Genomic DNA, 21,620 nt, shown 5'->3' on the forward strand with positions numbered 1-21,620 from the left:
ACACGACCCAAGATCTCCATTGCTCAAGCTTCAGCCTTTCATTTCCTTTGAAAAAAGCACAGGTCCTACAGCACAGACCCCTCAGAGAAATCCTCTTGTGCCAGGACAGGAGCAGTGTGAGAGATGTGTGCCCTTGCTTCCTCAGAGCTGACCATGAGCAGACTCTGTCTGAGGGTTAGTGGTCCACAGTGCCCTCTTGTGGTGTTGTCTAGCAGCTTTTGTTCTGAAGAAAAGAGATGGTTGGACAGTGTTAAACATCTTGAGGCTCAATTCCTTCTGCCTGGGAAAGGCCTTCAGGACTAGAGACACCTTGGCATCTGCTCAGAGTTCATTAATACCCTCAGGGCAGCACAGTTTGGGAGGACTCAGGCCTGTGCTCTTGCCTAAAGGAAAAGGGGAGAAGAATCAGGGCTGAAAGGAGCCCTACTTTCTCAGAGGTATTCTAGGATTGCCCTGTCTAAATCAGTCATCTAGCCTGAGCTACAGGTGACTGTAGGGTAGTTGCAGTAGCGTGCACTGAGGGGACAGTAAGTTTAGAACACATCCTGCCATATAAAGGTTAGGGTGAAAAGAACAACGTGAAGTGCTACTGTATTTCTTTGTTTTCAGCACATGGCAAGAGTACTCTTTTGAGTTTAGGTATGTTGAAACTGGGAAGCAGGATGGGATGGTGTGACTGTAGTCCCTGCACTTGGTAAGTGGCTGCAGGAGGATCCGGAGTTTAGTGTCATCTCAGTTTGGCTTCATATTGAGTTCAAGGCTACATGGGCCACATCAGACCCTACCTTTAAAGAAATGGGTCTAGCTCATTTGTTAGAGCTTTTGCTTAACCTCCAGCATCACATAAACCAGGTATGGTGGTGTGGGACTGTAATCCTAGCACTTGGGAAGTGGAGGCAAGAGAACAGAGTCCAAAGTCACATTTAGCCAGTGAGATAGCTCAGTTTATAAAGTTGCTCTTGTCAAACAAACTTGGTAGCCTGACTTCAAACCCTGGAATCTATGGCAGTGTAGAAGGAGAAAAGTGTCCCTGCCTTCCACACGTGCGCTGTGGCATGCATGCCCGCCTACACATATTATGCGCATACCCACACACACGTTTTCTTTTGTTTTAAGGAGCTAGGTATGATGTTGATTATATGAAGCTGAGGCAGGAGGATCATAAATAAGGCCAGCCTGGGTTACATAATGTAATAGCCAATACTGATTTTCAACCCAACAGGAACCAGAATTATGTAGAAAGGGAACCTTTGGGCATGGCTGTGAAGGAGTTAGTAGGGTAGGTGAATTGGGGTGGGAGGCCCACCCTCTGTGTGTGCAGAACCATCCCGGGAGTTGGCATTTGGACTAAATTAAAAGGAGAGAGGAGCTGAGCTAGGGATTCCTTGTTTCCTGCCGCCTGACTATGGATACAAGGTGAGCAGCTGCCTCTCACCCCGTCCCTCCCTTCCCCTCCACGATGGGCTGTGCCCTGGACCTGGGAGCCAAAAAAGCCTGCCTTCTTTAAGTGGCTCTTGAAAGCATTTTGATATAGTACTGAGAAAAATAACTGATCCACATGGTAAACTTAAGATTATCTTGCTACGTAGCTAGATAATGTGAAAAACAAAGCAAAATGATTCTACTTGTTTCTTTTTCCTGTTTTCTGTGGCTGCAGAAAACTTAGCCTTATAGTTCTATGGAGTAGCATTGCTCTAGACTTAACATCTGAGAATCTAGGATGCCTGTGTGACACTGAGGGAAGTCATTACCCCATCGTTTACTTTGTAGTCAGCTTTCTGGCTTCATGGCCACCCGTTTTGTGAGTTGCTCTGCCCTGTTTGAGTGTTTTCTTCTGACCTTCCTTGTCCTTATGAGGTAGCAGTGGAGGCTCCTGAAGGTTTCAGAAAACCCATAGGTAAAGTTAGGGTTCTGTTGTTGCTGTTATTGTTTCAGTCTGTCATTTCCTTTGTCAAACCATTTCTGAGTGGGTTACCTAACCTGGGAAGGTTGAGTTTCTTTTGGAACATGTGAGCACTCCTTGTGTCAAGGGCCCTAAGTGGCTGAACATTGCCCTAATGTAAGGATTACAAGGAGTGGAGTTTGTTCCTTAGCTTCATATGCATATATATAAAGAACTGAGCATGAACTGTGCTTTGGATGTGGTCAGTGTACCGTCTGGACCTCAATAGTGCGCAAAGGGATAGCAACAATCCTTTGGGGTTCTTTGTGGATGATTTAGGAATACCCAAAACTTTGCCTTCCAATTTTGGAAGTCAGCTTTCTGTTATTAGAATAAATACCTGGAATAAATAGTGATGAAAGGTTGGTGTAGTTTTAGTTTTGTTTAGAGGCAAGGTCTTACTCTAGTTTAGCAGGCCTCAGACTCACTGTAGCCCAGAATGGTCTTGAAGGAAGTCAGACCTCCATTCTGCCTCCCGAGTGCTGGGATTACAGGAGCCCCAACTCCTAATTGTTTGTTTGAGGTTTGTTTGTTTTGAAATGGGGCCTAGAATTCCCTTTATAGCTCAGGTTGGCCTTGAACTCAGAATATTTTTGCTTCAACCTTGTGAGTACTGAGATTATAAAATGCCCATCCAATTTCCACCCATGATCCTGGTGCTTTGGGCTCATGTCAAGGCAGCACATTGTGGCAGAAGTACATGGCTGAGCTAAAGCAGTCTCCCTCCTATCTGGGAAGGGAGAGGAGAGAAGGGGCTGGCGTCCCATGGTGCCCTGCAGAGCATACTCTTAGTAGCCCAAGCCCTTCTCATTGGGCACCACTGAAAGGCTCTGCCACCTTCAAGTCTGATCCCCCTGAGGACCAGGTTTTTAACTCATGGCCTTCAGAACCATTCAAGATTCAAGTTATAGCTGCCATATAAATTATTTTCTGCTGCTTTTTGGATATCTTCTGTGTTCTTAGTACTGATTGAAGATTCAGTGTGAACTAGTCTGGTTGGGCCTTATAGGCTCTCAGGTAGTACTTAGATTTGAAGTGCTGGAAATTCTGTTTTATGTTTTGTTTTTCTTTTAGGCATTTGTCAATTGGAAAGAGGCTAAATTGACTTGGAGTTTTTTCAAACAGTCTTTCTTGAAACAGATATTGACAGAAGGTGAGTAAAGTAAAAGGTCATGATGAGCAGCTGGAAGCTCATAGAAGAAGCAAAGGATGTCACAGGATGGCTGACTCCAGAGCACTTGTCTGGGGCCCCTTGGCGGAGGATCCTTAGAAATATGCTTGCTTCATTTTGTTTTAAATAAAGACAGGGAACCAATAGCTATTTAACTTTATATTTTACTTAAGTTGTCTTCTTTAAATCTGTCCATGGCTTTACAAAAGATTTTATTTTCCTCTGTTTAGGGATGAGGAATCCAAGTCTTAGTTAGTCAGCTTTCTGTTACTGGGGCAGGGTCCCTGAGATGATCAGCCTGAAAGGAAGAAAGGCTTATTGTGGCCCACAGTTTTAGCTCACGGCTACTGAGACTTGTTGCTTGGGCCCAAGGTAAGGCTGTCTATCATGATGCTAGTGTATGGCAGAGGAGACAGTTAGGAAACAGACATGAAGGGACAGACTTTAAATGTACCTTTCAATGGTATGCTCCAGGGACCTACCTTTCTCCGTCACAGCCCATTTCCTGAGGGTTCCAGTAGCACCATGGACTGGGTTTAAAGTTTAAACACGTGGGACTTGGAGGAACACTTCAGCACTCAAACTGCAGCAAAACATAATTGGAAAAGTCCATATTAAAGCATTTAATAAATCTATTATAAAAGTGTTATATCAATGATAGGAAACAAATTAAAGAAAAACATATCTCATTATCCTATCCTAACTTTTTCTATGTTTCAACCCTTTAAGAACTGTCTTTCTTGTGTGTGGCAGTGAGAGTGTATCTTCACTCTGCCCTCAAGTTTCCTGGACACTATGTCGGGTGCTAAGAACAAAGACGGAGAAATAACAGGCTTCAAGAAGCTCCTTCTCTCATTCTAATGGGAGGTGCTCAGCGTGGTGTGGGGCTGTGCCTGGAGATATAACTCAGTCAGCACAAGCTCCTTGAGGTCCCCTCATCTCCTAAAGCTCTGGTAGGACACCAAAGAGGAAAGGAGATGTGGATGTCTGAAAAGGGTCTCTTGCCCCAAGGAAGCTTGTAGAATGTGAAGGAGAGCCTTGTCCTGCCAGAAAACAGGGAGAGGCCTGAACAGGTACAGACTGAACCAGAACTACAGAAGGGCAAAATGCAGGAAGGCAGGGATAACTCCAGATGACAGTGTGAAGGGGGTGAAGCTGGAGAAAGGAAGCCCAAAAGATAGCTGGGAGTTAGCATATAAGAAGCTTCAAAAGCCCGGTACAGTGCCACACACCTGTAATCCCAGCACTCTGGGAGGCAGAGGCAGGCGGATCTTTGTGACCTGGAGGCCAGCCTAGTCTACAAGCAAGTCTAGGATAACCAAGGCCACACAGAGAAACCCTGTCTCGAAACAACAACAACAACAACAACAAAAAAAAAAAAAAAAACAAAAAAAAGGAAGGAAGAAGAAGCCTCAGATTTAGAATTTAGGAGCCTGGACTTTTGGCAAATACTAATGAGCTATTTGAAGGTGTGAACTCAGGGATTAATAGGGGACTATATAGTTGTCTCTTGGTATCAGGTTTTGGTTACTGGCCAATCTCAGATGTACTAAAATCTAAGACCTGTGTATAAAATGTGTATTTTTTGCATATAACTTAGATGTGCCCTTCTTTATGCTTTAGATGTACCTAGTGCAATGCAAATGCCATATAAAGCTACATTATACTATATTATTTGGGGAATAATAATAATAATAATAGTAAAGCTGTATGTGTTCAGTCATGTTCAATTCAGGTGCATTTTTTGGAATGTTTTTTTGTTTACAGTTAGATGAATCATTAGAATCACAAACCCTCAGATACAGAGGCTGACTGTGTTTACATAAAGCTAGAACTGTTTGAACTTAGAGTCAGAGAAGCGCAGAGATAGAAACCTGACAGGACTCACAGGGGTCCCTGCCACACACAGTTGTCTTTACAGGGAGACAGATCAGAGAGGAGTCTTGAGAGAAGAGGGAACCTGGCCTTGTAATGCTTTTCTTTTGGAGTTGCCAGTTGATGAGAAGTGCTCTGTGGGACTGTGGCCACTGTTTTGTGCTGTCTCTGTCATGGCCAGGGTGTTTCATTTGTGGAAAAGAAAATTCAAGGCAGGCACGGTGGCGTTTGCCTTTAATCCCAGGTAGAGGCAAGTGGATCTCTGTGAGGGCAGCCTGATTTCCCAAGACAGCCAGGACTATACAGAGAAATCCTGTCTCAGAGAGAGAGGGAGGCTTCCCTTAAGACTTGGAAGTCATTTTTGCTATTAACATTTGAGCAATCTCCCCATATTTTATTGTTAATAGGCTGTTTTTGAAATATTTTTTTCCTGTTCTTAATGTGTCTTCAAGATTTTGTCAATAAAGACCTCAGCACTTTCTAAACTGTTGTTGTGAGATGGTGTGAAATCAGTGTTAGGACACTGAACTGATCTTTAATTGGTTATCTGATGTTTCTCTGAGAGCACTTGTCAACTGGACCTGGGCATGGTGGCACACACCTATAACCCCAGCACCCAGTTGGAAACAAACATATGTCATAGAGAAAAGGAAAGAAGAAATGAATGTTGCATTTGAAATGCTAATTACTTTGCTTTTCTTTTATAGGCGAGCGGTATGTGATGACATTTTTGAATGTATTGAACTTTGGCGATCAGGGTAAGATGTAAGTCTGTAGTGTTTTAATTAAAGATGGATACCATTAATAAATACTAGGTCTTTGATGATACCCTGTCGTGTGAGTTGAGTGTCAGTCTTGTTGGGAATCTCACTCTCTAGCTTTCTACAGATCTCTGGTACCCATTTTGAGAGGTGGGGCTCTAGAAGAGAAGAGACAATAGCTTATCATCAGGTCACAAAGATCTACTCCCAGTCAGTGTGCTTGGATAAGTCTTTCAGGGTTTGTTTTCTTTTTATTTTTCAATGTGATACCAGAGTCATGGAAATAAAAGTAGCAAAAGAGAAAAAAGAGGCGGAAATCTAGAAGGAAGCATCACATCAAACTGATAAGAATCAGTTTCACATTGACAACATTTTAAAGGACTAATGACAGAAGACCTCTGTCTTGACTATATTAATGGCAGGATCGTGCTTGAATATCGTACAAGTTTTGCAAGATGTTACTGTTTGGCACATAGATCTACCATTTCTTCAATGACAATGTGAATATATAATTTATCTCAAAATTTACAAGCTCTGGCTGGGGCAGCAGCTTGGTTAGTAGAGTGTTCCTGGCGTATATGAAGCTGAGTTCAATGCCCAGCAGCACAGAAAGTAGGTGTGTGGTGCACACCTATAACTCCAGCATTTTAGGTGGAGAAGGGGGATCAGAAGTTCAAGGCTTTCTTGACTACGTAGAGAGTTCCAGGCCAGCCTGCTGCATGAGACCCTATATCTAAAAGAAAAAAAAGAAGGTTAAAAAATTAAATTAAATATTAAATTGGAAAAATAATTTTCATATAGTGCTGTGAAAATTAAGAACTAATGTGATCATTATTTCTCCCTTTCTGCTTTGCAGGTGTATATGACATAGTGAATAATCTTGGGTCCCTTGTAGCCAGGCTAATTTTCCAGCCAATAGAGGAGAGTTTTTATATATTCTTTGCTAAGGTGCTAGAGAGGGAAAAGGATGCCACGCTTCAGAAGCAGGTAAGGTTGGTTCTCATGTCATCTCTCAGGTGAATGGAAAGAGATGTGGGGTGGTCCTTTTCCTTCAGTTTCCTGAAGCTTCCTTCTAGATTTCCCTCTTGTCTTCTTCTTCTTCTTCTTCTTCTTCTTTTTTTTTTTTTTTTTTTTTTATGAGGGTCTTGTATTCCTCGGTGCTTTGAACTCCCTTTGTAGCCAACGTTAAACCTTGAAATTCTCGATTCTCCTGCCTCCACTAACTAAGCAGTGGCGTTAAAGGCATGTGCCATTGCACCGGCTCCTCCTTCTGCCACATTCTTACTGTCAGCAGGGCCCAGAGCCTACCTCTCCTTTCCTCCTGCCTGTCCTTTGTGTCTCATCCCTTTGTCCTCCTGTGTGACCTTACTCTTGGCTTAATGAATTAATTCTTGGGGTTTTGTTTTGTTTGTTTTTTTCTGAGACGGTCTTGTGTTGCCAAGGATGGCTTTGATCTGAGCCTCCTGCTTCAGTTTCCATGTGTTGGGATTTCAGATGTGTGTCCCCACAAGCAGCTTATACAGTGTGTGGGATCAACCTCAGGGCCTTATGTATGCTAGGCAGGCACTCTTGCAGCTGAACTAGATCTCAGCCCTATGACCACTGAAAATCCTGACTGACTTTTAGAAGATTTTTAACCATATGAGTGCACATGTGGAGACCAGAACAAGGTGTCTTCTGTATTTTCTTTGCCTTCTGCCTTGAGACTGGTCTCTTACTGAACCAGAAACCGCCATTTTTACTAAGCTGGCTGGCTAGCAAGCTCTTGGGATCTGCCCATCTCCTATCCCTTATGTGCTGCAGGCACATGAAGCCATGCCTGGCTTATTTTTTAAAAATGTTTTTAACACAGGTGCTGAGGATTTGAACTCAGGTCCTCAGGCCCTCATGCTTGCAGAGCAAGCACTCCTATCTGAGGAGCCTTCCCCATTGCCCCCTCTGACTTACTTTGCAATGAAAAGCAATCTGGGCCTGCTGCTTACATGTCTTAGAAAATACTTACAAGTTGCTATTTATGTCCAATGTCTGAAAGTAAGATCTGGTTCTCAGTTTGACTTAGGAACATTTCCTACGTGTACATTGACAATGACATCAGTTAGAAGTAGGACAGATCTGGCAGTTTCTTCAGCATCACTGGAAATTATCTTAAATGAGTTGAAAACAGGCACACACACACACATACACACACATCCACCCACCCGCCACCTAAGGAGACTCGACTTACTTCTTCTTTTGCTTGCCCTTGCTGGAATGGCAGGCTGTCAGACTGTGGTTTGGGAAGCAGGCCTGCATGAGGTGCTCTTCAGCTCAGATTCAGCTGACTTCCTTCCCTTTCCCCTGGCCCAGGAGGATGTTGCCATGGCTGCTGCGGTTTTGGAGTCCCTCCTCAAGCTGGCCTTGCTGACTGGCCTGACCATCACTATTTTTGGCTTTGCCTATTCTCAGCTGGCTCTGGACATCTATGGAGGAGCCATGCTTAGTTCAGGATCGGGTATGTGCTAGACTTTGGAAGGGGTTTGTTCTGATTTCTAAAGAGAAATAGAAGTGGCTCATGAAATTCAGGCCATATACACACATGGTTGACTTCTGTGCACTGTGGGGAGAATTTCTGAATAGCTGTGCCTTTGGGCTGTTCACTCACTCGTAGTGTACAGTCAGTACACAGCTGGGGCTCGCACCAGGGTGGTCTGTTCATGCTCACTTGAAGACGTGATGAGTCCTTGCTGTTGGCTTTCCTCTCACCCTAAAATGTATTTTGCCAGGTACTTACCTGTGTTTCCTCTAAGTGAAGGAGGAAAACAGAGAGCAGGCTGTGAGTCTCTTGTAAATCTCAGTGTATGATAAGTAAAAGCCATGGAAAGATAATCCAGGGTCCTTTGCCTAGTATAAAAACGTATATTTAATCTACTGACTCTTGGTTTGGAAGGAGGAAAGCATGGGCTATATCTCACTGATACACTTGGTACCCAGGCTGTAAAGACTCTCACTGCACCTGCTAGTCTTTGGGTGTTTTCACCCATTTCAAAATGCGCTGGGCTCTCGACTGACCATCCATTTGCAGTTTCTGTCCTGCAATGAGCAGAGATGTCTTCACTTTCTCAGCTCTCTAGACAAGAACCTGGATGATTCTCTGCTACCCCACCTCACTATAAAGGGCTCTGTCAGGAGTTTTCCACTTCCGTGTTTCAGTTGCTACAGTGGGGTTCATTTGGTACTGGCAGAAAGGGACCATGTTCTTACACCATAGCAAAGGTTGTTGAATTTGAAGAAATACTTACTATGAAGCCTTTGGTATGATTTGTGCCTTCCTGGGGTATGTGCTGTAAGCAGTACATTTCCATCAGGCAACTGCTGGAGGCCTCATTAGGAAGTTTACATGCAGAGGCTGGGGAGCTAACTGTTTCATACCAGCTCTTTCCCCTTTGAAAGCAGTCCCCAAGAAACAGAGTCTGCTTTAACACAACCACAAGATGTTGCCTAAGAGGGGCTGTCCAGCCATTATCATGCTCATCTGGTTGAGTAATTAATCATAGAGATATAAATTAACTGCCATTATTTTGTTGCCTCTGCCTCCCAAATGCTGGGATTAAAGGCATGTGCCGCCACAGCCGGCTCATTGCCTTCTACTTTTGACCCAGCCCCACCAAACCCAGCACTCTCTGGGTAGCGTCAGCCCCATGCACACATTGCCTGCTGGCTTTCCCTCTGACACCATTCTCTCTCTCTTTTTTTTAAAAAACAACTTACTTATTTTTACTTTCTGGGCAGTGATGTTTTGCCTGCATGTGTGTGAGTGAGAGAGTGTTGCGGTCGTTGTGAGCTGCCTTGTGGGTGCTGGGAATCGAGTTCTCGGGAACTCTAGAGGAGCAGTCAGTGCTTTATACACTGAGCCATCTCTCCAGCCCTGGCACCATCCTCTCCTTGCTCCGACTTGTCCAGAGGAGCTTCTTGTGCCAAGAAGCATTCATACCACTCTCCTCCCAGCCCATTCTAACCATTTTTCCTCCAACTCCGGGAGGTTACTCGGTTACTTTTCTTAGGGCCTAGAGAGACTGCTCAGCAGTTAAAAGCATTTCACAAAATTTGACTTTTCCTAGAAAGGATTCTTTAATTTAAGCAGAAAAGAGTGTCATGTCTTCATTGTTTGGCCTTATCACTTTATTTGTTTGTTTATATGTGCACATATTGGTTTATTTAGGAATTGAATTCGGGGCTCTGCAGGCACTAAGCAAACACTCTTACCACTCTCAGCCCAAGTTTGGTTCATTTTGGTTTTGTTTTTTTGTTTGTATGTGTGTGTTTGCACGTGTGTGTGTGTGTGTGTGTGTGTGTGTGTGTGTATGAGAGAGAGAGAGAGAGAGAGAGAGAGAGAGAGAGAGAGAGAGAGAGAGAGTTGTGCTGGAGGCAGAGGCAGACCATCTCTGAGTTCAAGGCAATTCCCAGGACAGCCAAGGATACATGGAAATCTTGTCTAAAACAAATAAATAAAATTTCAGGTCAGTGAAATTATACAGCATGTATACTTTTGTGTCTTTTGGTCTAAAGTTTTTGACATTCGTTCGTACATGGATTCAGTTTTTCTTATCTTTTTTTGTTTGCTTGTTTGTGTGTTTGTTTTTAGACACGATCTTACGTTGTATCCTTGACTAGCCTGGAACTCAATTATGCACGTTTCTGTTGGATGGATACCTAGGATGTAATTGCTGGGTCATAGTTTGAACAGGCGTTTGTTTAATTAGAAATTGCTTATTCAGGGAGCATGGTGTTGCATGCTTGAAATACTAATACTCAGGAAGTAGAGGCAGAAAGATCATCTTTGACTACATCCATGGCTACATGAGACCCTGTCCCCCTAAAACAAAATGACAGCAACAAAAAGAAAGAAAAAGAAATTACTTGTTAATCGGAGAGATTACTTTGCTCATCTCTTTTTGATAATAGCCTCTGAAAAGAGAGGAATCAATTCCTTGGTAAAGCTTCTAGTCTCTGATCTATAATTTTTAGAAATGACCATTTATTTATTTATTTATTTGTTTGTTTATTTATTTGTGTGTGTGTGTGTGTACACGTATAGTTACCACACGTGTAGAAGTCCGGACAGCTTGCAGGAGTGGGTTCTCTTCTTCCATTATGTGGGTCACAGGGATCAAATTCAGGTCATCAGTCTTGGCAGCAAGCACCCTTTCTCACTAAGCCATCTCACTGGCCTTGCTCAACAAACTAAAAGTTCATTGCTGGGGGCTGGAGAGATGGTTCAGTGGTTGGGAGCATTGGCTGCTCTTTCAGGGGACCCCATTCAGTTCCCAGCACCCACATGGCAGCTCATGGGTGTCTGTAACTCTAGTTCCAGAGGATCTGGCCCCCTCTCACAGACAACATGCAGGCTAAACATCAATGTACATAAAAATAAATAAATCTTAAAAAAAAATCATTGCTGGTTGTAATACCATATCACTTTATTTCAGGAAAAAGTACCACTAGGGGCTTTGGCTCTTGCTGCAAGGTTGTGTCTTGGGAGTTTGCTGCTTGTCCTGGGCCCTGGGATAGTCCCAAAGGGGGTTTTCAACCTGCTCTGTTGAGATTTCTTTATACACAGGGCCACTTTTGTCTTCAGTGCTCAAACTAGCAAGTGTCACCTCTGTGCTGACGGCCAGATAAGCTTAGGTGTTTAGCAAGAGACCTGTGCCTTTATTCCTCACTGTCCTTTTGATTTTACCTGAGTATTGTAGTCAGTGCCCTGGGATACTGAGGCATGTGCTCTCCCATTGCTACCATCAGGGCCCATGACCTAGTTCTCTGAGCATGTGGTAGAGCTAATGGTACAGCCCATTTTGACCCTGGAATCTCTGTGGATCATTTCCTTGTAGGTCCCTTGTTGATGCGTGCCTACTGTCTCTATGTCCTCCTGCTTGCCGTCAACGGGGTGACTGAGTGTTTCACGTTTGCTGCCATGAGTAAAGAGGAGGTTGACAGGTGGGTAACCTAGAAAGTACGCCTTTGCTGGGCCGTGGTGCCACACGCCTGTGATCCCAGCACTCGGGAGGCAGAGGCAGGCGGATCTCTGCGAGTTTGAGGCCAGCCTGGTCTACAGAGTGAGTCTAGGACAGCCAGGATTACACACAGGGCAACCCTGTCTTGAGGATTTAAAAAAAAAAAAAAATCTTTTAACTATGAACCATTGCCTTTGGTCAAAGTGAAGTGACTTGATAACCTTTTTCTTTCCATTCTGAGCATGGATTTATCCACACTTTTCTCAGAGGCCACATTAGATCCCTAGTGTGGTACCTCCCCAAGACCACATTGCCCTGGCCCAGTTGATCTAGTGTTTCCCACAGTGGGGCTAGAAGCCCAGTCCTCTGCTTCCTTTACTGGAGGATGGGGGTATCATCCAGGAAGAGTCATATTTGTTCAACCTTAGGAAAAGCTGGTTTCCAGTCTACTGCATCCCTGTTCAGATCACTAAGAACGGGCCTCAACTCCGGGAGGTTACTTGGTTACTTTTCTTAGGGCCTAGAGAGACTGCTCAGCAGTTAAAAGCATTGGATGGTCTTTAAGAGAACCAGGTTCTTCAAGAATCTCAGGAACTCTGTGACATCTTTCCTAAGAAGAAGACTCAAAGTCAGGTATATATTTTAGCACAAGTTTTTATTATCTCCTAGCTCCAGATTGGGCCTCGTGCCCTGAAACCTTTACCAGTAATTTCAACACTGGTTGTGCTTCAAAATCTTCTGTGCAGATAGTTAGACTTAGAGTTCCTTTTTTTTTTTTTTATGTGGGTTTTTTTTAAAGATTTGTTTATTTATTATGTATATAATGTTCTGTCTGCATGTGTGCTTGCAGGCTAGAAGAGGGCACCAGATCTCATTATAGATGTTGTGAGCCACCATGTGGCTGCTGGGAATTGAACTCAGGACCTCTGGAAGAGCAGACAGTGCTCTTAACCTCTGAGCCATCTCTCCAGCCCAGAATTAGAGTTTCTGGTTCACCCTACTTTTACTACTCTCTCCATCATATCTGTATAGTCAGTCAGTAGGCCCTTTGAGCATAGGTGTATATTTTTAAATCTCCTTCATTATTTTGATGTGAAATAGCCTAATACCTTTGGTCCATACCTAAGATCACCCACTTTTTATATCCTAAATACCAAAAATATTAGTATCTTCAGATGTCACTGTAAGGAGAGAATGATGCAATGATAATGGAGAGGGAATAGAAAGGGCGGGTGTGGGATGGGGTGAGTGGCCCTGCTGTGCGCTCTCCCTCGTGTGTGCATTCGTGTGCGCGCATGTGTGGGTTTCTTACTGTGAACTGTGTAAAGCAAGTTTTTGTAGTGCCACAACCTTGGTCAGTCTAAAGACCCAGGCATTTGGGAACATAGCAGCTCTCTTCTGAGGTGCAGTCAGATGCAATTCTCATTGAACAGACAGTTGCCTTCTTTCTTTTTACCTCTGATGTTCAGAGCCTGGGTAGTGGCCTCAGAGGCTACTTAGTTACTTAACTCAGTGGACACAGCTTAGGGACCTACAGGGTTTAACCCTCGGCAACTGTACATTTGTAGAGTGCCTGCTGTGAAGCAGGCAGAGTCTGGATGCTGGGGGATTTGGTTCATGGCTATACCACAGCCTTTTTGAGAACTATGGCAGTAATTTTATGGTGCCAAGACTCAGTTAATTAATCTGTAGATTACGGAAGATGGGTGTTTGAAATGAAAAGTGAAAGAAGTAGCATAACCACTCAGCTCCGTAGTGCAAAGAGCACTACGGGTGTAAAGAGCCCAGGAAGTCTGTGCAAGTGTCTGGGAGACATCAGGGAGTGTCTAGGCTTTGCTCAGTGTGCATAACTCATCCGGAGGCCTTTCGCTTGCTTTGAGGAAGGCTCACTATCCATAAGCATCATTTCCCAAGGGAAGCAGGGTGAGGTCCTGAAGCAGTGGGCTGGTGGGAGGGTGGAGTTACCTTAGTCCTTGGGTGGGTTCTCAGCCTCACTGTGCTGTTCGTTTCTCTGTTGAAAAGCTTAGGCTTCACAGCATAGGAGCCGTGTGTATTGATTGCTTGCCAGTCTCCCTAGCACTTCCCACAGCCTTTTGCAGAGTTGGTGTTATTACCCAGGTCACATTCATTGGAGACTTCAGCTCAACAGGATTTTTGTTCTGATTACAAAGTATCATCTAATAAATTGTTATCCTAAGAAGTATAAATAATTTGAATTGTGTGTGTTCTGTTTAAGAGTCAGGAGAAAGTCACATTTTCATGTTAAGTAAGTAGCATTCAGTGTTATAAAAATATAGGTTATAGCTGGGCATAGAGGCACAGCCTGTGACCTTAGCTCTTGGGAGGCTGAGGCAGGAAGATTATGAGTTCAAGGCCTAAGGTTTGCAGATGTTGTTCAGCTAGGAGTGGATTTAATTCTGAGCATGTCAAATGGAAAGAGAGAGATAGACCTAGTTAGACATTGAGAGATTCCTGAAGGCTAGCCAACCTGATATATATATTCAAGTTAGAGTTGCTAGGCTACTTTTTTTTTTTTTTTGTCTCAAATAATAACAACAACAAACGAGAGCTGAGTCAGGTATTGTAGTTTAGGTCTATAATTCTAGCATTAAGGATGTTCAGAGTTAGCCTGGGCTACAAAGCAACACCTAGTATCTAAAAGAAAAGAAAAAGCACCCATAGGCAAAGGAATTTGTCTCCCATATATAAGGCACTGGGTTTAACCTAGCATAAGAACTATAATAAAAAACATCCCTGCCCACATCACACATAAAAACACTGTATTGTGGGAACTCATCTGCAATAATGTGAACTCAGAGAGCTTTCTTTGAGTGGATATGGCCAGTTTTTTTGTGGGATATTCTTGTCTTAGGGCAAGATACTCACCTCCCCACTTTGCTTGTCTCCCCAGGTACAATTTTACTATGCTGGCACTGTCTTCCTCATTTTTGGTCTTATCCTACCTCCTGACCAGCTGGTGTGGCAGTGTGGGCTTCATCTTGGCCAACTGCTTTAACATGGGCATTCGGATCACACAAAGCCTTTACTTCATCCATCACTACTTCCAAGAGAGCCCCCACAGGCCCCTGGCTGGCCTGCGTCTGTCCCCAGCTCTTCTCGGGGTGTTTGCCCTCAGTGGTGGGATTACTAGTGTCTCGGAGGTAAGATTCCATGCAGCCTTCACACCTCTTGCTTCTGCAGGCTGTCCACTGTTCTTCCCCCAGACGTCCCGCTCCCACCCGGCCTGAACCGACGGGTCAATGTTTATCTCCTCTCCTCTTCTCCAGACCTATGGGGTAGCATAGTAGAGCACCTATAAGAGAGTGTATGTGTTCATTTAGGAGGCAGGAGAAAGTCACATTTCCATGTTGACTAAGTAGTATTCAGGGTTCCAAAACCCTGGGTTATGGCTGTGTTTAGCCTGTCGGGTAGTGCTAGTAACCCCTGGCCTCATCACCCCGCCTTTCTTCTGACTGAGGAGCCGGGTGATGGGGCTGTAGAGATGGCGCAGTGAATAAGAGCCCTTGCTGCCTATCCTGAGGACCCAGGTTCAGTTCCTAGCACCCACATAGTACTCACAACCACCTGTAACTTCAGTTCTAGGGAATCCAATGCCTTCTCAAAGCATAGAGCACACATACAGTGTACATATGTACATGCATTTACACATAAATCTTAAAAAAAAAAAAGCCGGAAGAGAATTTCTTTCCCTGGTGTGTCTGGCAGTGACACTGGTTTCTTTCCACAGGCATTGCTGTGCTGTGAGAAGGGATGGCTGGCTAGGCTGGCACACATTGCTGTGGGCACCATCTGCTTAGGAGTGACCCTTGGGACAGCGTTCCTCACAGAGACCAAGCTGATCCACTTTCTCAGGACTCAGTTGGGTGGATCCAGACTCAGTGACAAAATGAGATGACTTGGATGATACTCTGACATTTTGTACTGGACCAGCATGGCGTGGTTCTTAGACATGTGTTGCTGTGCAAAGCCCTGCTGTGGAGTGACGAGGTCAGAGAAGAGGTGTCATCCAGTCCAAGGCCTCCAGCCACAAGGCGAGGGAAGACCAAAAGTTCTTTTTGTTAATGAATGGATTCCGTTTTAGTGTGATTGACCTTTGAAGTCATATTTTTTAACAAACTCTGTCTTAGATATTAATAGTTAACATTATTTGGCCAAGGAAAAGCAATTTAGCCATTCCCCTGCCACAAGAATAATTATTCTCTTCTACGAACGAAGTAAGGAGCCCCTGAGGTTACATACCAACAAGAACAAAGTATGGCCGAAGAACTGTGGCTTTCAGCCAGGTTGTGGGGGCTTATGCCTTTGATCCCAGCACTTGGGACTCTAAGGCAGGCAGATCTCCAAGTTCTAGGCCACCTGTTCTACAGAGTGAGTTTCAGGACAGGCGGGGCTATATAGAGAAACCCTGTCTTAAAAAACGAACCAAGAAGAAAAGAAAGAAAAATCATGACTTGCCCTGTGTCAGTGCTGTGGTTTTAGTTATTTAGTTATTAGAGAAGAAAAGTGCTACTCACTGAGAAATATTTCTGGACTAATGTTTGCAGTCCTAGGGATTGAACTCAGGATTTCATGAATGTTAAGCAAGCACTCTAACACTGAGCTATACCCATATCCCAGGAGATACAGATCTCATTCCCCAGAAGGCATGCTGTATCCCTCAGAGCAGCTCATCCCAGAAGAGGTTTTCTTTACTGTCGAGTGTCTGAAACTGCCTGATGGCTTTAGATCTAGCCTCTTAAAAGAGGGATCTCTGAAGGGAAGCATGGGCTACTTTGTCCCTTAAGGGGCTGCTGCTTTCCATCTTTCTTGAGTTTTGCTGTGGAAGTCACACAGGTAATAACCACAGTCACATAGCCATCACTTTTTATCCTCAGACTATAAAAGGACATGTTGCATATGGCAAGAATCAGAGTCAACCCCTCTTAACTACCCCATTATTGCCAGTGCTGGTCAGTACAACTCTATTCCAGCCCCGAGCAAGAGTGGCAGGCCCAGAGGTGTGGCCTCCAGGCTACCTCATAAGCCAGGCTTCCTGCACCCTGCATGATGCTCTCGCACAGGAGATCATGAGCCTTTCTTTGGGCTGTAAAGTAGTTTTCTTTTTCCCTCTTAATTCCCCTTTTGATATGGTTGTCCTTTGGTCCTGTATGCACACTTCATCTTGACGGTCAATAGTCAATAATCCTCTGGCACAATGTCCCCAAATCTTCCATACTTGCCTCTAGAGGGCCAACAAGAATAATTAGTAGGTGCATTAAAGAATGTGTACTTGGGCTAGGTGTGATAGCACACATCCTCAATCCCATCATTCACACTTAGGAAGCAGAAAAACATGGATCTGTAAGTTCAAGACCAGCCTAGTCTACAGAGTGAGTTTAAGGCCAGCCTAGTCTACATAGTGATGTTCTGTCAAAATGAAAAAGAAAGCAAAGAAAAAAAATATATATATATATATATTTACCTTTTTTTTAAATTTTCCTTAAAAAAATGTGTGTGTATGATTTGTGTATGTGTACAGGTGTGGGCACTCATGTGTTATGAGGCACGGAAGGAAGTCAGAGGACAACTTTTAGGAGTTAGTTTTCTCCTACTCAGATCCAGGAGTTGAAGTCAGCTTTGCAGACTTGTGTGGCAAGCTTTTTGTTTGTTTGTTTGTTTTCAAGAGAGGTTTTCTCTGTGTAGCCTTGGCTGTCCTGGAGCTTTGTAGACCAGGCTGGCCTCGAACTCACAGAGATCTGCCTGCCTCTACCTCCCTGAGTGCTGAGGTTACAGGTGTGTGCCAACATGTGTGGCAAGCTTTTTAATTTGGTGAGACGTATTGCTAGCCCCAAGTGTATCATTTAAAACCATTTGCTTAGAGTTAATACCAGGACGCCCAAACCTCATGAGTCAGTAGCATATTAAGATTGGCCCCAGTCCCCTTGACATGTTTTTTGTTCTTCTGTGGTACTGAGGAGCTATGCAAGTGCTCTAACACTGAGCAACACCTCCATACCTTTACAAGAGTCTTGTTAAGTCCTCTGATTGGCCTTAACCTTGTGATCCTCCTCCCTCCTGAGTGCCTGGGATAGGGCACGGGGCCGGTGTGCCTGGCTACCTGGATGTGTTTTTATCTGTTCAGAGGATTTCCTGCATGTATTCGGGACAGCATTTAAATATAAGGCGCCCTGGGCAACTAGCGATCCTCTCAAAGTAGAGCTTCAGTTGTGTTTTATGGGGCTGTGTCAGGCTAGCTCAGAAAAATGAGTAGATCCATGTAGTGGGGGGCACACAGACAGTTCGTATCTTCTTGCTGTCCCATGAGCACACAGGAATGGGTGGACATCAGGTCTCAGGACTACTCCATCGCTTCTGTAGAACCCTGCCAGTACATTGCCCACTTAATCCCCAGCCTAGAATGTGGTCCTTAGACTGCCTTCCCCAGCATCTCCTGGACTCAAGATCTTCAGAAATGCAAGTTCTTGTGTCTACTCCACACTTTCAGAGTCTGGTTCGGGGCAGAGCTCAAGGATGAGCTTGTCAGCAAACCTACATGACTATGGTGCTGCCCTGCTCAGTCCAGCCTGTCATCCTCTTTATAGCAGGCCAGAAGGACCAGTCACGCCTACACCCACAGTTTCCTGCTTCTGGCATCAGCAGCCTGTGACTTCCGAGTCTAGGGAGCAGAACCACAAGATTCTTACTTCTGGGTAGAGAGAGAATCTCTGCAGTTGACTGTAGGTCCCTTTTCTCTGTTCACCTCTCCCCATGCTGTCCAGCCAATGCTATTGTAACTGGGGCCCATTTTATTAAAAGATGGTCGGCTAGACAGCTCAAGGCTCCTTTCTCTACCCTGCCATCTTGTTTGTAGAAATAATGCATGGCCCTGCATTTCCTCATTACTAATCCCTACTTCTCAACTATGGACATTTTGGACCAGGCCCTGCACAGTTTTCAACCACTTGGCAAGCTCTCTGAAGCCTAGGTGAATACAGCCATGGCCTCTGGCACTTTACACAGGATTGCATCCACAGTGGGCAGGCTGCCTTGCTTTACCCAAGAAGGATTTTGAGGAGTCTCATGCTTTTAGCTTTATCATTTAAAATAAACTGTGGTTTCTCCATGGAAACAAGTCTCGAGGATACTTCCCTTTATAAAGTGAGGAAGGCTTTGCTGATGAGAACAACAGCAGTGATGGCCTGTGTGTCCCTCTAGCTGCGTGTAAGTATTAGTCACGTTCGGCCTGCCTGAGCTCCCTCAGTGAGGAGCACGCCTGTGCTTCCTAGTGCTCCTGGCTCTGGAGGTGCTGTCCTCTGCCACCTTCTAACCCTCCCACCCACCACCACCCACCACCACCCACCACCACCCACCACCACCCAGTCATATGTGCGTGAATTGTGCAAGTTTCATGGGAATCTCCTGGTTTAAAATAAATGTTTTTCATATTCTTGAGATCTTTGATACCTTGTCTCTCTCCAGAAGGGAGGGAAGTCTTAACTTTCATAAGCAGGATTGGGAGTGTAGCTCAGGGTTAGAGGCATTGCCTCACATGTGTAAAACCCTGATTTTGACCCCCGGCTCCTCAAAATTAAAAAGTTGATAAGAAGGTAGGCAAATATCCTGAGTATGCAAATGTTTGTGTTACTCATTACTTCATCACTTCATTGTTGCTGACTGACTCCTAATGTTGGAAGGAGCAGGAGGCACCAGTGGCTTTAGACCTAAAGACCTAGGGTCTCTTTTACTCCTTTCTCCTTCAGCCTGCATTAGTCAGGTTCTCTTAGGGAGCAGAACAGGCAGGATAAGTGTGCATGTTAAGAGGATTTGTTAGATTGGCTCACACATACGGTCAGGGTGGGCCAACAGTCTCACACTGGAGGCTGTGAATCGGGTCGTTGCTCAGTCCATGAGTCCGGGTGTCCCAGCAGTCCTAACCCAGAGCTGAGGCCTAGAGAACTCTTGGAATGCTGTTGCTCTCCAGTTCCCATGGGAGGCCAAAGAAGCTGCTTCTAAAGTCAGCAAAGGAATGCAGCAGCAACAGCATAGGTGAGCTTACCAGCAAGAATGAAGGTGAAAAGTTTCTTCCTTTGTCTGGGCTCCCCTCAGCAGGTGCCACCCACATTTAGAGTGGGCCTTCCCACTCAGAATGATCTGATCATGGGCTGGACAGGTGGCTCCGAGGTTAAGAACACTGGCTGCCCTTCCAAAGGTCTTGAGTTCAATTCCCAGCAACCACATGGTGGCTCACAGCCATCTATGATGAGGTCTGGTGCCCTCTCCTGGCATGCAGGTGTACATGCAGACAACATTGTATAATAAATAAATCTTTTAAAAAATAATAAAATGATCTGATCAGGAAAATCACTTAAGCCTGGGGGTGATGGCGCACACCTTTGATCCCAGCACTGGGGAGGCAGAGGCAGGTGGATCTCTGTGAGTTTAAGGACAGCCAAAGCCACACAGAGAAAAATGAAGACAAGAAAAGAAAATCAGAGGAGTGCCCAGAAACTTGTGTTTTCGTTGATTCTCTATGCAGTCGAGTTGACAACCAGGGTTAGTTAGCTAGCCATCACACCATCTGAGCACTTCCTCTCGCCGGATTGTACTCCTCTTCTGTCCCTGTCCTCTCCTGTCCCAGTCTCCTATCTCTTGACTCCCCCGTGCTCTTCATATCCTGGGCTTAGCTCCTATGCTCCTAGCCTGGTCCTTGTCTTGGTTGGTTTAAAACATGTTTATTAAGCAGGCATTCTTAGCCAGATCACGGTGAGTGTCAGTGTGGAGGAGGGCAAGTGTGGTTTTAGGGAACCTGGAGCATCCTGTTCACCATCAGATCGTCCTCATTCGCATGCTAGAATTAGCTTCCACTGAGCTTGAAGGCTGAGTGGACTTGGCAACTCATTTGCATTCACAGATCCCATCAGCAACTCTTGCCTTGTTGTTGAAGAGGCAGAACTAGAGCTAGGAAGTGGTGGAGCACACCTTTAATCCCAGCACCAGGGAGGCAGTGGCAGGTGGATCTCTGTGAGTTTGAAGCCAGCCTGGTTAATAGAAGGAGTTCCAGGATAGCCAGGGCTACATGGAGAAACCTTGTCTCATTAAAAGGGCTAGAGGGAAGACAGAGATGAAAGCATCCAGAAACTGAAGAAGGAGCCAGGGGAAAGGTGGACCCTCAAGGAAGGAGTTGCATGCTGTACCATGGCCTCTCAGCTGAATGGAATTCAGTTCCAGCAGAGAATCAGAGAGATTGTGGTCTCTGGCTCAGTCTTGAAAGAGCCACAAGTGAAAATGGCCTGTGCCTATGGAGAAGAGTAAGAATGGAGTGGCTCTCACAGCATCTGCCTTTGGCGGAAGGACAGCACCAGAAGTGAGCCACTGGCACTTGTTGCCAGGTGAGGGGTTGCAGGGTTCTTGCTGGTGAGAAGAAACTTTGCAGCTTAGATGTGGCCATCTATGGGAAGGTCTCAGTGGCTGCGCAGAGCAGCTCTGGGAGTCATCCTGGAAGCCTAGCAGCAAGGATCTGATTGGGAAAGATGAGCTGAGCTGCACGTGTCAGCATCCTCTGGAAATTTCCTGAAAGTAAATCAGGACTAAAAAAAAACAAGCAACTGAGCAACAAGTTTGTTCTTAAACACAGCTTTTGTCTGGAAACGTTGCTTGGCAGGCAAATGCCCTTGCCATGAATACATGACCTGAATTTTATCCCTGGAGTCCCCAGAAAAGGTGGAAGACAGAAGAAGCACAGAATTGTTCTCTGACCCTCACGTGTGTCATGGCATGTGCACACATCCCATAATAAGTAACAATTTAAAACTAAGTGAGCCTGCCTGCCCTCCCCCTTTCCTTTGCGGTGAATACTCCATGAGTATCCAGGAAGGGACGCC

The 21,620-nt window shown here is 44.9% G+C and overlaps 1 protein-coding gene across 2 annotated transcripts in view; it reads left to right on the forward strand.

Moving 5' to 3' along the window:
• Rft1 (RFT1 homolog) overlaps positions 1–18,871 on the forward strand; it is a 36,623-nt gene extending 17,752 nt beyond the window's left edge. The window contains exons 7-13 of one of the 2 annotated variants that reach the window (XM_021635185.2): positions 3,017–3,095; positions 5,696–5,746; positions 6,606–6,736; positions 8,096–8,240; positions 11,617–11,722; positions 14,651–14,900; positions 15,488–18,871. In XM_021635185.2, the coding sequence (XP_021490860.1) occupies positions 3,017–3,095; positions 5,696–5,746; positions 6,606–6,736; positions 8,096–8,240; positions 11,617–11,722; positions 14,651–14,900; positions 15,488–15,655 (930 nt within the window). In that variant the 3' untranslated portion in view covers positions 15,656–18,871. The remainder of the gene's footprint in view (positions 1–3,016; positions 3,096–5,695; positions 5,747–6,605; positions 6,737–8,095; positions 8,241–11,616; positions 11,723–14,650; positions 14,901–15,487) is intronic. The other variant, XM_060390790.1, reaches the window with a different exon arrangement.
• The last annotated feature ends 2,749 nt before the right edge of the window (positions 18,872–21,620 follow it).

The sequence above is a fragment of the Meriones unguiculatus genome, chromosome 9 (genome assembly GCF_030254825.1).
Source record: "Meriones unguiculatus strain TT.TT164.6M chromosome 9, Bangor_MerUng_6.1, whole genome shotgun sequence".
NCBI classification, from domain to species: Eukaryota; Metazoa; Chordata; class Mammalia; order Rodentia; family Muridae; genus Meriones; species Meriones unguiculatus.